Source organism: Bos indicus x Bos taurus, chromosome 7 (assembly GCF_003369695.1).
Source record: "Bos indicus x Bos taurus breed Angus x Brahman F1 hybrid chromosome 7, Bos_hybrid_MaternalHap_v2.0, whole genome shotgun sequence".
NCBI lineage: Eukaryota > Metazoa > Chordata > Mammalia > Artiodactyla > Bovidae > Bos > Bos indicus x Bos taurus.
Genome location: NC_040082.1, coordinates 15,380,404 through 15,392,790, shown reverse-complemented (window position 1 = coordinate 15,392,790; position 12,387 = coordinate 15,380,404). Strand labels below are relative to the sequence as shown.

The 12,387-nt window shown below is 38.4% G+C and overlaps 1 protein-coding gene across 1 annotated transcript in view; it reads right to left on the bottom strand.

Annotated features, from left to right (window-relative positions):
* The window catches only part of ELL2 (elongation factor for RNA polymerase II 2), a 73,850-nt gene that overhangs the window by 45,150 nt on the left and 16,313 nt on the right, over positions 1–12,387 (bottom strand). Inside the window, exon 2 of the mRNA XM_027545569.1 lies at positions 8,044–8,091. Coding sequence (XP_027401370.1) covers positions 8,044–8,091 — 48 coding nt within the window. The remainder of the gene's footprint in view (positions 1–8,043; positions 8,092–12,387) is intronic.

Sequence of the window (12,387 nt, the reverse complement as noted above, 5' to 3'; positions counted from 1 at the left end):
ATAAACAAACTAAAATGCATATCTGGTCACATGACTCCCTGGCTAAAATTTCTAAAATTAAAAAAAAAAGGAAATGATAATTTCGTGTATTGTTTTTTAAACTATAGATTGTGACCCATTGGAAAGTTATGACATAATTTTAGTAAGCTGCGACCAGGATTCTTTTAAATTGAAATAGAATAGAACATGTCAGAATATGCAGAGGGCATGTAGCTCAGAGGGTAAAGTGTCTGCCTACAATGCGGGAGACCAGGGTTTGATCCCTGGGTCAGGAAGATCCCCTGGAGAAGGAAATGGCAACCCACTCCGGTATTCTTGCCTGGAAAATCCTATGGACGGAGAATTCTGGTAGGCTACAGTCCACTGGGTCGCAAACAGTTGGACACGACTGAGTGACATCACGATAATTTCTTGTACTGTTTTTTAAACTATAGACTGTGACCCATTGGCAAGTTATGACATAATTTTAGTAAGCTGCGACCAGGATTCTTTTAAACTGAAATAGAATAGAACATGTCAGAATATATTGGTAAAGGATAAATAACGTGCTGTGAAACTTTTTGTAGCTGTTTGAATGTGTACACCTGTATCGGTAAAGGGTCACAAAGCAAAATGTTTTTCCTTACTGTGACTGGTTACTAAATGTGCTGAAAGCATCTACTATAGTAGTTTTCTATTGGGGAGACTGGTGGTCCCCTTCAGAAAATTATGAAAGTTATGAACCTTGTCCAAAAAAGAGAATGTATGCATACCTGCGTTTGTGCATATTCTTTTCATGTTCTTAATCACAGTGAACCTAGCTATTATAAGGAAATCTAGGGGGAAAATTTTTAAAAGCCAAATTTCCAGACCTCCTCATTGACCCTTAGAGAGATTTTATAGATAAGAAGCACTGATCTCCAAGGTGAAATTCAAGTTCCTTAAGATGGTGGGAATATTTGCCACACGTCCCTACCTCTCTGAGCCCTCCCTGACTCTCCCTCTTCCTGGTTGGGGAGATACTCAAAAAATGTTTCTCTGAATGTGAGAATAAAATGCTCACTGAACATTTATTATAGGCCGGCAAGGCAAGTGCAGTGATGAAAACAGGCTCTGGAATCAGATGCTTAGACTGTGTGCAGGTTCATTCACTCACTAATGGTGTGAGCTTTACCAAGTGGTTTAAATTTAAAGCCAGAGTTAACACACCTGCAGGATACGAGTATGTGCTTCACGGCATCCTAGCGAGGACTAAATGAAAATAACATGTGTAAATGTGCTTAGAATAGGGGTCTTAGCACATAATAAATATTCAATAAATTTTAGTTATAAAAATACTGAAAAAAAAAACTGGAGTCTATAAACAAAATAATGGATGACTATGCACTTATGCTAAATATACTACAAATTATAAGACTAGTTAAGAGAGATTTTGAAAATTCCTAGCCTGGTAAGGGCAAATTCATTAGCCTCAAAGCATTTATATGTGCTTTTTAAATCTTTAAGTCAGTAAAATTCTTTTCTTCTAAACTTGTTTTCAAAGCAAATTACTTTTATAAGTTAAAAATTTTAGCCTAAAAATAAGTTTGAGAACATTTTAATTTCATACTCTTGTTCCTTCCAGTTTAAATCACAATTCAAGAATGGTTATAAATATTTACCTTCCCTATAAATTCTTCAGATTATCTAACATATGGAGCTAATAAGCAAACTTGTCAAGGGTAAGGTCAGGAAAGAAAACTTTGGAAAAGATTCTAGTTAGATAAAATCTTACTGCAGAATACACCAACTCTCTAAATATTTCTACTGTACTGCTACCGTTAATTGAATCTAAGATGCCAGCCCAGCTGTACGGCTGTCCATGATTTTATGTACCACTGCATAGTATAAAATGCTGACAAACTATGACACACCACTAAGATGCTGCTGCTAATGAGATACGTTTCTATCCAAAGATGTTAAAGGTTAAGAAATGTCTTGCAATCAGTGATATATAGTAATTTTGTTGCTGTGTTAAATATTGTTTGAAATAAGATCTAAGGCTTCCACATATTCTGCTAAACTGTTTTTCCTGCTTTAAATTTTGGCTTTTCTTTTTAATAGATCATGTTCTTATAAGGATAAGGCCTTGCACATAGTAAGAGGTCAAAAGAGATTTAAATACTGCTTGTGGTTCAAATTTAGGGATGGATTAGCTATAAGAACCATAGATATTATAGGATGGTTAAAGATGATTACTTTTCAAGCTTAAATAAGTGAGTGCTGTTAAAGTGACTATGTCTGTAACACAGGCAACTGAGCTTCACAAGTTTCAGTTTTTGGTGGGAAATGAAACAAAAAGGCAAAGCCATCAGTGGCAGGTTTTATTGACAAACAGGTGGTGTCAGGAACAAGAGCTGGCATTTCAAGGTCCACACCCTGTCTACCGTGGTGCCTGGTACACAGCAAATAGTCACAAAAGCTTGCTGAATGAAGACTGGAAGCTTAACTAACTGCTAAGAATGCCATTTATGGTATTGGTTGCAAGTTCAGATTTCAATCATAGTTCCAATAGCTGCTTTCTAAAGTGACTTCAATTTGATGAAGGACAGAGCTGGATGACTTAGTCTTCAGCTCCTTTGTGATCTCTGATATATACCAAAGTGAAATATTTCTTTCAAATTGGGTAATTTATTATTGTATTAACACCTTAGTAAATTAACATATGGTTGCAGTGCGTGTGCTCAGTCATGTCTGACTCTGCAACCCCAGGCTCCTCTGTCCATGGAATTTTTCAGGCAAGAATACTGGAGTGGGTTGCCATTTCCTACTCTAGTGGATCTTCCAGATCCAGAGATAGAATTCGCATCTCCTGCCTCTCCTGCATTAGGATTCTTTACCACTGAGCCACCCGGGGAAGCCCAATGTGTGGTTAATGAGGTAAAATTCAATACAGACATCAAAATGTTAACCACTGTAATATTAAAAAAAAAAATTAAACCAGAACTGCCATTACAAAAGAATTTAATTTTAATGTTAAAATTAAATCTTTGTAGTATTAATTACATTCAGAGCTGAATGTGTAAGGGTAAGCTGTTAGTCAGCAACCTTTGAGCAGACTGACTAAACACAACTGTTGGCAAAACCAGTTGACGAGCCAAACCAAAAACAGCAAGGGAAAGCAGACTGCAGGCGTATCATCGAAGAGGGAATGGCAGTGCTGGGGATTTATTTTTATCTTTGCTGCTGTTTCAAGCAGATAGTTATCTTTGCTTCCCGGGTATCAAGTAGATTAGAGAAGGGTAGTCTGTGGGAAGTATTTGCAGGTGGGTTGAAACTGCCTACTAATTTCAAATACTGTATAATTTAGTTTTTCAAAACCAATCTTCTCTCCAGCCCCCCAAAAGGAAAACAAGTAATTAACAAAATATTTCTGAATGCTTTGCTAAGTTTGGAAGAAAAAAAAAAAAATCCAATTCTGTTCTTTAGAGTTAATGGCTCTACTGCAAAAATTCTAACACCATTCAAGCCTTCAAAGTTAGCAGTTCAATGCTGATTTCATCCACAGAAGGTCACTGTGCCTTTTTGGAAAGCATACATTTAAAACCTGTTTGGCTGGCTCTTAATTGCTCCTTCTTGGTAAAGTGTGTGTGACTCAGTATTTTATAGGAAACATGACATGGTGGTACGTACAGAGAATATTTTTTTAATTTTCAGTCATCTTAAGGTTAATTTCTGAATTACACATGCAGCTTCTACCTTCTAAAGCCTCTGGGATTGCTGAGTCTGAAGCAAGCAATTAAATTAGAGAGAATTTTGGAACAACATTCTCATAACAAATACTGAGTTAATACTGAAGTCTGGAATCCTATTTACTGTGACAAAGTTAACATTTTTCTCACCGCCCTGGGACAATCATTCCCTGCACAGGAGTCCCTGGTGCCACAGGCAGGCAAGTCCACTCTGCAAGGCTGCCTCAGGCCAGCAGACGTGGCCATTATTTGCTGTGGAAAACCTTACCATCTCAGATTCTATCTGAATTATAAACATACCTTTTTGTGTATGAGGGTGTACACAGATTTTAATAGACCTTCTGGAATGTTATAAACCTATTTCCAGGATACAGTATTTTGTTTTTTCTGAAACCTTTGCTTTAAGATGCTGATTCATACCAATCAGAAATACATAAGCATTGTTCCTGAGAGTCCCTTGTTTCTACAGAGGAAGGTCTGGATTAAGTCCTACATTATTAATTCTTTCCTGAGTATTAGTCTGTATGTGTTTGTCACAAGTTCCCTGAGGGCAAAGCCTATGTCTTACCCATCCCTGTATCTCTGCACACTAAGCACTTAAGCAAAGCACTTGGCATCACTAAGGACTAAAGAATGTGTGTGCAATAAGTAAGAGACAAATGGAACAATAAAGTTATTAGTGCACCCACTGATTAGGCACCTGTTTATAGTTTATTGAAGAATTATGTTAGTAGATAATTGCATCAGCAACAACTGCCATTACTTGAAAATACTGAGTTAACTTGCTTCCAGCACCTCTCCTTTGAGAGCTGTCCAGTGTAGGGAGAATTCTCCCTGGCAGTGTAAAGACCTAGGCAGTACAGCTGTCTCCTTCAGCTGTGGGTCTTTAGATAAGAAATTTTCAACAAACATAAAAATACACAGTAATTAGTTTTTAAAACTTTACTGGAACACACATTTTTGGAAAATTTTCATCTACCACGTTTTCTAGTTAAAATATGATACAGAACTAACCTGATTTAGATAAAGCTTGCTCAACAATAAGGATGCAGCTTTTGGAAACTGTGTTCGTTATGCCAATACACCCCTGTGAATGTGGCAACTTGAATACTTCAGGACTGTAGTGAATCTTACCAGCTTCTTTTTCTATCAATTAGAAAAGCTACCTTTTCTATCTTTTCTACAAAAATGCATAATTCTATGCATTTACTAGGCAATAGTAAACCTTTAGTTATGAGTATCCTAGGTATAGATTAGAACCATGAGGATAATCGGTTGAGCCATACTCTTAAAAATCAACAAGGTATTTCAGGCTGATTTATTCAGCTCCTGATATTCATGAGTTTTAAAAACATAGTCAACTGCTCCTAACAGTTATTTCGTCTCTTCAGAATTCATAAAATGCCTTCAACGACCATTCAATTTCCTGAGTACTCTCTTCCACAGAAGGTAAAGGGTGAGATGAAGTGTGAAAGACACAATTTACATTTTTTATGCTGCCCAACTGTGATGATAAAAATCCAGGTAATCAATGATTCTCAGAATTTTCCTCTTTAAGACCATACTTTGTTTAATGGTCCAGTCTGCATTTTCTTTTTCTTTTAGAAGAAAACTTTAAGAGAACATGTTCAGGCACAAAAGTAAATGTGCTTAAAAGCTAACCTGCCAAGACCCAAATTCTGACTTTCTAACAGAAGGGGGAAAATCCTATAATTAGTAACAAGAAACAGTATAACCATGCAGTGCTTAGTATCAGGGAAAGAAGAAATAATCTTGACACTAAATGTTCACTTTTAAAATGATGCACTGACATTTCATTTCTATTTCAAATATATCTACACAGGACACTGTCATGATAGTTAATTTACATTTTCAATCACATTTGATGTAAAGACTATACATTTGTTAGATTTGCCACATTCTTTCTAGGAAAACTTTCAAAGCACCTGGAACCCTATATTAGAAGACAACTAAAATTTCTCATTAAGAAAAACCCTTTTATGGGCAATCTAAGTTAAAACCTTCCAATTTTGAGTCCTAAACATTTTCCACATAGGAAAACTCTCTAAGGATACTTCTTTAGAGAGTTTTTAAAGCAATCAGCACCGGCAATGTTAAATTACCATGGCTCTCAAGAAAAACAGAGGAACACTGTACAGAAGACCCTCACATTTGTGGCTCTGTGTCCTCCCTGTGGGCTGTGCCAACCCACTCCCTCCCCTGCAATGACTCTTTGTTTTTACCAAGTCCCAAAGGGACGGGGAGGGCTCTGCAAAGAGAAGGGGGGAGGGGAGGCTGGAATGCAGCTGCAGGCTCTGAAACAATGCTGAGTCCATATATTTTGTTCCCAGTTAGAATAATAAAAAGGGGACTGCGGTGGGGGGTGGGGGACGGAGAAGACAGAGCCCAGAATGCGCAAGGTAGGACCCAGTGTCCTCCAGCTCTGAATACCTTCTGGGGCACTCCCTTCCCCCACACTCCCAGCCTTCCAACTCCAACAACCATTCATTTGGTTAAAAGCTTATCTGTTAAAATTCAAATGCCCATTAAGATTTAAACCCATCAGTTATTTATATCTAAATTACTTTTATCAGTGAACTCTACTCAGACAATAGAGTAGGAAGAGAGAATGGAGCTGGCAGAGATAAACTGAGGAAGCCTGGAAAACTAGGAAAGTTTGGGGGAGGTGGGTAGCAGATTTCAGAAAAGGAGGGCTGAAGTTTCAAATAGAAACTGCCTGCTCAGTAATGGTGCCTAGGGCCTGGGGTTAACAGGTATGCCATACAAGCCATATTTCTTCTGAGACTGCTAAAACCTACATTTCTGAATCAAGAGCTTGGAAGCCTGCACATATTGGTTCCTTGTTATTCAGTCTAACCTAGTCCCTCCTAAGAAAATATCCTTCACTTGCATTTCCCTGGCCTCCACTTCCCAACTGGAAGAATTATGGGAAGAGGGAAGAAGCAGACATCAAACAAGTTGTCAGCTGCTAGGGAGGGAAAAGGAGTTCAAACCCTTCTCTCCTCCCCTGAGTATTGTCCTCTCTTCCCAGATAACCCTTCACTGAAATGGGCAGCCTGGCTGAGCTCAGGAATTCCTGCCTCTGGAACATCCCTTCAGATGTTACTGATGCCACTGAAATTTGTAAAAAAGTTCAAGAAGCCTTAAGTGAACAACCAAAACTAGTATCTCAAGATAGAATCAGCATGCAGTAAAGACCATCTAAAAAGCCATAAAACAAAATTCAGAAGAACAATTGTTCCCATTAGGATCCCATTCATGAACACTCAGTTTCTGGGGGAGAAAAAAAGAGGACTTCATTATAAAGCTATCATGGAGAAGCAAACCTCTGACATCCACACACAAACATCTCCTTCATCTTAGCATTTCACAAGATTTAGAAGTACTCTTAGTTGGTGCTGAATGATACAATTAATCTCTTGGCTCCTGAAATGTTTTCAAGTTATGAAGTTTAAAAAGATTGTATTTATTCACATTGAATTTTTGCATTTTGTGACATAAAAATTCTCAAGCATATAGATTTATAATAAGCAGGAACAGGATCTTTCCCCCTCAGGTTGCCTTTTCACTACAGCTCTAAAGTCTATTTACAGATAGTCCAAATCTCCAAAATAGATAGTATTAGAGACAAATTTAGAAATGCATATTAATTTAAGTGATGGAATGACTGAGTCTACCATTTTATTAATATTAAACAGTAATAATAATAATTATGAAATAATACTGACACTACTCCTGTGAAGTTTATCATCTACTACAAATACAAAATTCATCAGTCCATTTTATTAGGGGTTATCACTTATTATACTTTTAAGTGCAGCAATAAAACAGACAATACTTTGTTTATTCCCTGTACTGGAAAAACTCAATTTTCTATATATACATTTTATTTCTTAGTATGTACAATCAAAGAAAGAAAGGCCATAGACAACAAAAGTTTGTTCATATTAACAACAATCACATAGTCATAACTTGCCTAAAATTAATGATTCTTTTCAGTTGCTTAATTGTGGTAAATAAAATATAATCTCTTAACACTATGACGTATGTTACACTTCAAAAAAAAAGTTAAAAGATCAAGTAGCTATGACTTGGAAATAACTACTCTCAATATCTGTATCTGAATTACTTTTTAAATAAATCAAGAAGATAACTCAAGTCTTAAAAGTATCATAAATTAACATTTAGTCACAAAGTTCACAAAATATGATTGACGTTATTAATATATTAAGAGGCACAGGTGAAAACAAATTTTAAGAGTTAAATGTAATACTGTGTAAGATTAGATGTTTTGCTAAATAAGAATACTCACCCCTTGGAGCCCTTGGAATTGAATTGAAGGTCGAAAAGGAATTAAATTCTATTAAAAGAAACATAAGAAACAAACAGATCAAACTTGGTTACTGGACACAGAACTAAACGTTTAACCTTTAAATCTATGCATTTGATCAGTGCTATAGTCTGTGAAAACCTTTCCATTACATACCAAGGTTTATATGTCATTATATTAAGCTGCCTTGATAAATGACACTGCACTATTATTGACAGTACAACCGAGGTATCTTTTGGCAGTGTAGCTAATCAGGTTTTTGAAAATGACTAACATGATTTGGAAAAAAATGATTAGTGTACTAATTCAATTTTACATGAAAAAATATTCTTGCTTAGTTTCTTGATATATTTTTCAAAGAGGTGGAGGAAAGCTAGAGATAATTAAAGGAATCTTGCAAAACCTTAACAGGATGCTAGTATAAAATTAAAATGTTTGAGGATGAACTGTGGTTTCCATTTTCTCACATTTTTAAAAATTAAATTTATTTAAAATTGAAGGATAATTGCTTTACAGTATTTTGTTGGTTTTTGCCAGACATCAACATGAATCAGCCATAGGAATACCTATGTCCCCTCCCTCTTGAACCTCCCTCCCACCTTCCTCCCCACCCCACCCCTCTAGGTTGTTACAGAGCTCTGGTTTGAGTTGTGAGTCATACAGCAAACTCCCATTGTTCATCTATTTTCCACATGGTAACGTAGGTTTCCAGGTTACTCTGTCTGTATATCCCACCCTCTCCTTCCTTCATTTTCTCACATTTTACCAAAGATGAGTTTTTAGTTGAGGGTCAAACAAGTAACCAGTTCTATCACAAGCTTTTCATCAGAAGAATATAATTTCTAGAACAATGTTTTATTATGACTTTGTCCTCTTCCTAACTTTTAATATTTTCTCATAGAGCTATGTATTTAAAAGAAAAGCTGTAACTGTAAATATCTACCATAGTCTCAGGCATAATTTCCTGTACCCAAAATCACCAGTATGGGACTGGTTCACTACTATGGGAATGCTCCGCCAAACTGGTAACAGAAATTCACGGGGAAATCAGATTTGGATAACATTTTAATAGTAACACATCAGCTAGTCTTCATACCCTCATATCCAAATTCAATGGACAAAAACAGAAGCAGGGGTTTCTGTCTCAACTCTACCTTAAAGAAAAATATAGAAGCACCCATGTGCCCCTCCCTAGCCCCTCACATTAACTACTACTATCAGTTACTTCCCAAAACTCTGCAGATTTAAAAGTTTACTAATCAGTATCACAATAAACTAGAGAGAAATAAGGAAAGGATAAGTACTTTACAAGATAGATGATCTGAATATAAAACAACTGGTAGCATTAACCACCCTATTATTATTTATAAAAATAGATAAACATCTTCTTGGAGAAAACATAATAGATACTATTACCATTGTTCTACAACCATAAAGATAATTTAACTTTAGACTTACCAGCAGAATCAAAGTACTACTGGTTGACAAAATTTCTTGGTGTGGGAGACAATTTTTTGCAGTGATTCATTCTAATTCATGGTCTTTTATGAAAATATAAAATACAGATTAATGCTAATTTGAATTTCCTTACAGGGAGAAAGCCTCACCCAAACATACATTCCACAGATAACCCTCTACCAGAAGTAATGGCAGTTTGCCTGCAGAAGCCCTGGAGAGGCTCCCTTCATGTGGGGAAGTAGGCGGTCCTCCAGTTTAGGTAACAGAGGTCCTAGCTTCCAGAATACTTAGATCAGCCCCACCTCCTGCTCTCTCTTCAAATCATAAACCCTAAACATCTCTGACACTTTCCTTCCTGACTCCTTGAAGGGAGGTTATCTTCAGCTCATCACTGGAATTTGAACTTCTCTATCAAGTTCATCAATTCTTCTTGGTCAAACAAATGCTAACTTTCCTCAGCTTTCAAACTGCTCATTCTCCACTGGACATCACAGCTTCCTCACACTTGCAGACACCTGTCCTCCTAGCCCTTTGATCACGCCTTTCATTTCAAAAGCTAGTGCCCTCACTTTCCTCTGCTGTATCCACTCTCTTCTGGAGGCTCACCCTGTTTGGTGATGACTCTGAATCTCTTCAGGATTCCTCAACTTGGCATCTCTCCAAAAATCACAACTTATCACTGCCTAGGATATTTGTGTTAGAAACTCTCAGAGACAGTAAAATTGGCAAACACTAAACTACCCCTGGAGAAGGCAATGGCACCCCACTCCAGTACTCTTGCCTGGAAAATCCCATGGATGGAGGAGCCTGGTGGGCTACAGTCCATGGGGTTGCTAAGAGTCGGACATGACTGAGCAACTTCACTTTCACTGTTCACTTTCATGCATTGGAGAAGGAAATGGCAACCCACTCCAGTGTTCTTGCCTTGAAAACCCCAGGGATGGGGGAGCCTGGTGAGCTGCCATCCATGGGGTCGCACAAAGTCGGACATGACTGAAACGACTTAGCAGCAAACTACCCCTAGGGCTTCCCTGGTGGCTCAGTGGTAAAGAATCTGTCTGCCAAACTCTCCAGGAGACGCTGATTGGGTCCCTGGGTTGGGAAAATCCCCTGGAGGAGAAAATGGCAACCCATTCCAGTATTCTTGCCTGGGAAATCCCATGGACATAAGAGCCTGGTGGGCTACAGTCTGCAGGGTTGCAAAAGAGTTGGACAGGACTGAGTGACTCAACTACAACAAACTACTGCTGCCCCTCACCAAACTGGCACCTCTTTCCTACTGTCTGGTCAGGGTGCTTCTTTTTGGTTCTCCAGACTCACAACCGTAAATTTAACTTAAGAGTCTCTTCTTCTCCTCTCACCATATTCAGTTAGGCAGTCACATACTACTAGAATCCCAGAATTCCGAATCCGGAGATAATCCAGTTGCTGCCCACCTGAAAGTGAAAGTGAAGTCGCTCAGTCGTGTCCAATTCTTTGCGACCCCATAGACTGTAGCCCACCAGGCTCCTCTGTCCATGGGATTCTCCAGGCAAGAATACTGGAGTGGGTTGCCATTTCCTTCTCCAGGGGATCGTCCCGACCCAGAGATCGAACCCAGGTCTCCCGCATTGCAGGCAGACACTTTAACCTCTGAGCTACCAGGGCTGCCCACCTACCTCCCGCTATATAACCACAATGGGCCATGTGTCCCATTAATAACTGAGCTGGGACCGTAATCTAGGACTTAATCTTCCTGTTTTGCCATACTATTTCTTCCTGCTCCACACAAATCTGCTATGGCAGATCCAGAAGTTTGGGGGCTTGCTCCTTTATCCACAGAGTTCACTTTTTAGTTGGAGAACATTTGAAAATAATTAAATATTAGGTTAAGTACTGCTGGGAGGTGCAGTAAGGATTCTCAAAAAGGAGAAAAGTACAGGTTAGAAGAGATACTAGAAAAGGGAAAAAGGCTCATGGAAAAGATGGATCTTTTTTTTTTTTTTTAGCAATTCTGAAAAGACAAACTCCAAGGAAAAGGAGTGCCCTAAGCAAAAAGCAAGGAGACAGGAATGGGTGATGTGTGGATGGAGGGCAGATCTCTGGATGTGTGCAGCTTCCTTTCACATGTGAAACAGGACATAAAGGACGAGAATTGGACCTGGTGATCCCTGGCTAATCTCTTCTTGACCTCCAAATGTGTCTTCAGTTTTAACTTCTATCCACTACTGCATAAATAGGACAGTAATTTAAGTTTCCGACCTCAGAATTTCATAGGTTTATCACTCTGTGAACTAGTCCTGCCTTAACCCCCTCCGTTACTCCTTTAGGGGTGGCTTTTAAGTCTTGCTTTTGACAGGATAAATGATTGGAGGCTCTTCTGATTTTTGGAATAAGAAAGTGAGTTCCTAAAAGAAATTGCTTCAGGGAAGCAGCTCTTTCAGTCGTATGTAAGAAAGATAGACAGAGATGAATCTGGGCTAGGGAAAAGGATTAGATATAGGCTCCAGGGAATGTTTCATTTAGGAACACTCTGGTGATAAAGGCTTAAATTAGTATGACTTCATTTGGAGCAAACAGGAGATGGTGGAATAAGCAGACATTCCCAAGAAAAAATAAAATATGCTGAAGATCTGAATATCACACACACACACACACACACACACACATGAAACAAAGGTGGCTCAGGGCTCTCAATCATCATTTGGGGCCAACATGCCCCAGAGGAGGAAATGACAACCCACTCCAGTATTCTTGCCTGAAGAATCCCACAGACAGAGGAGCCTGGAAGGCAGCAGTTCATGGGGTGGCAAAGAGTCAGACATGACTGAATGACTGAGCATACGTACACACACATGCCCCAGACACCCTCAAATTAAGCTCAGTTTC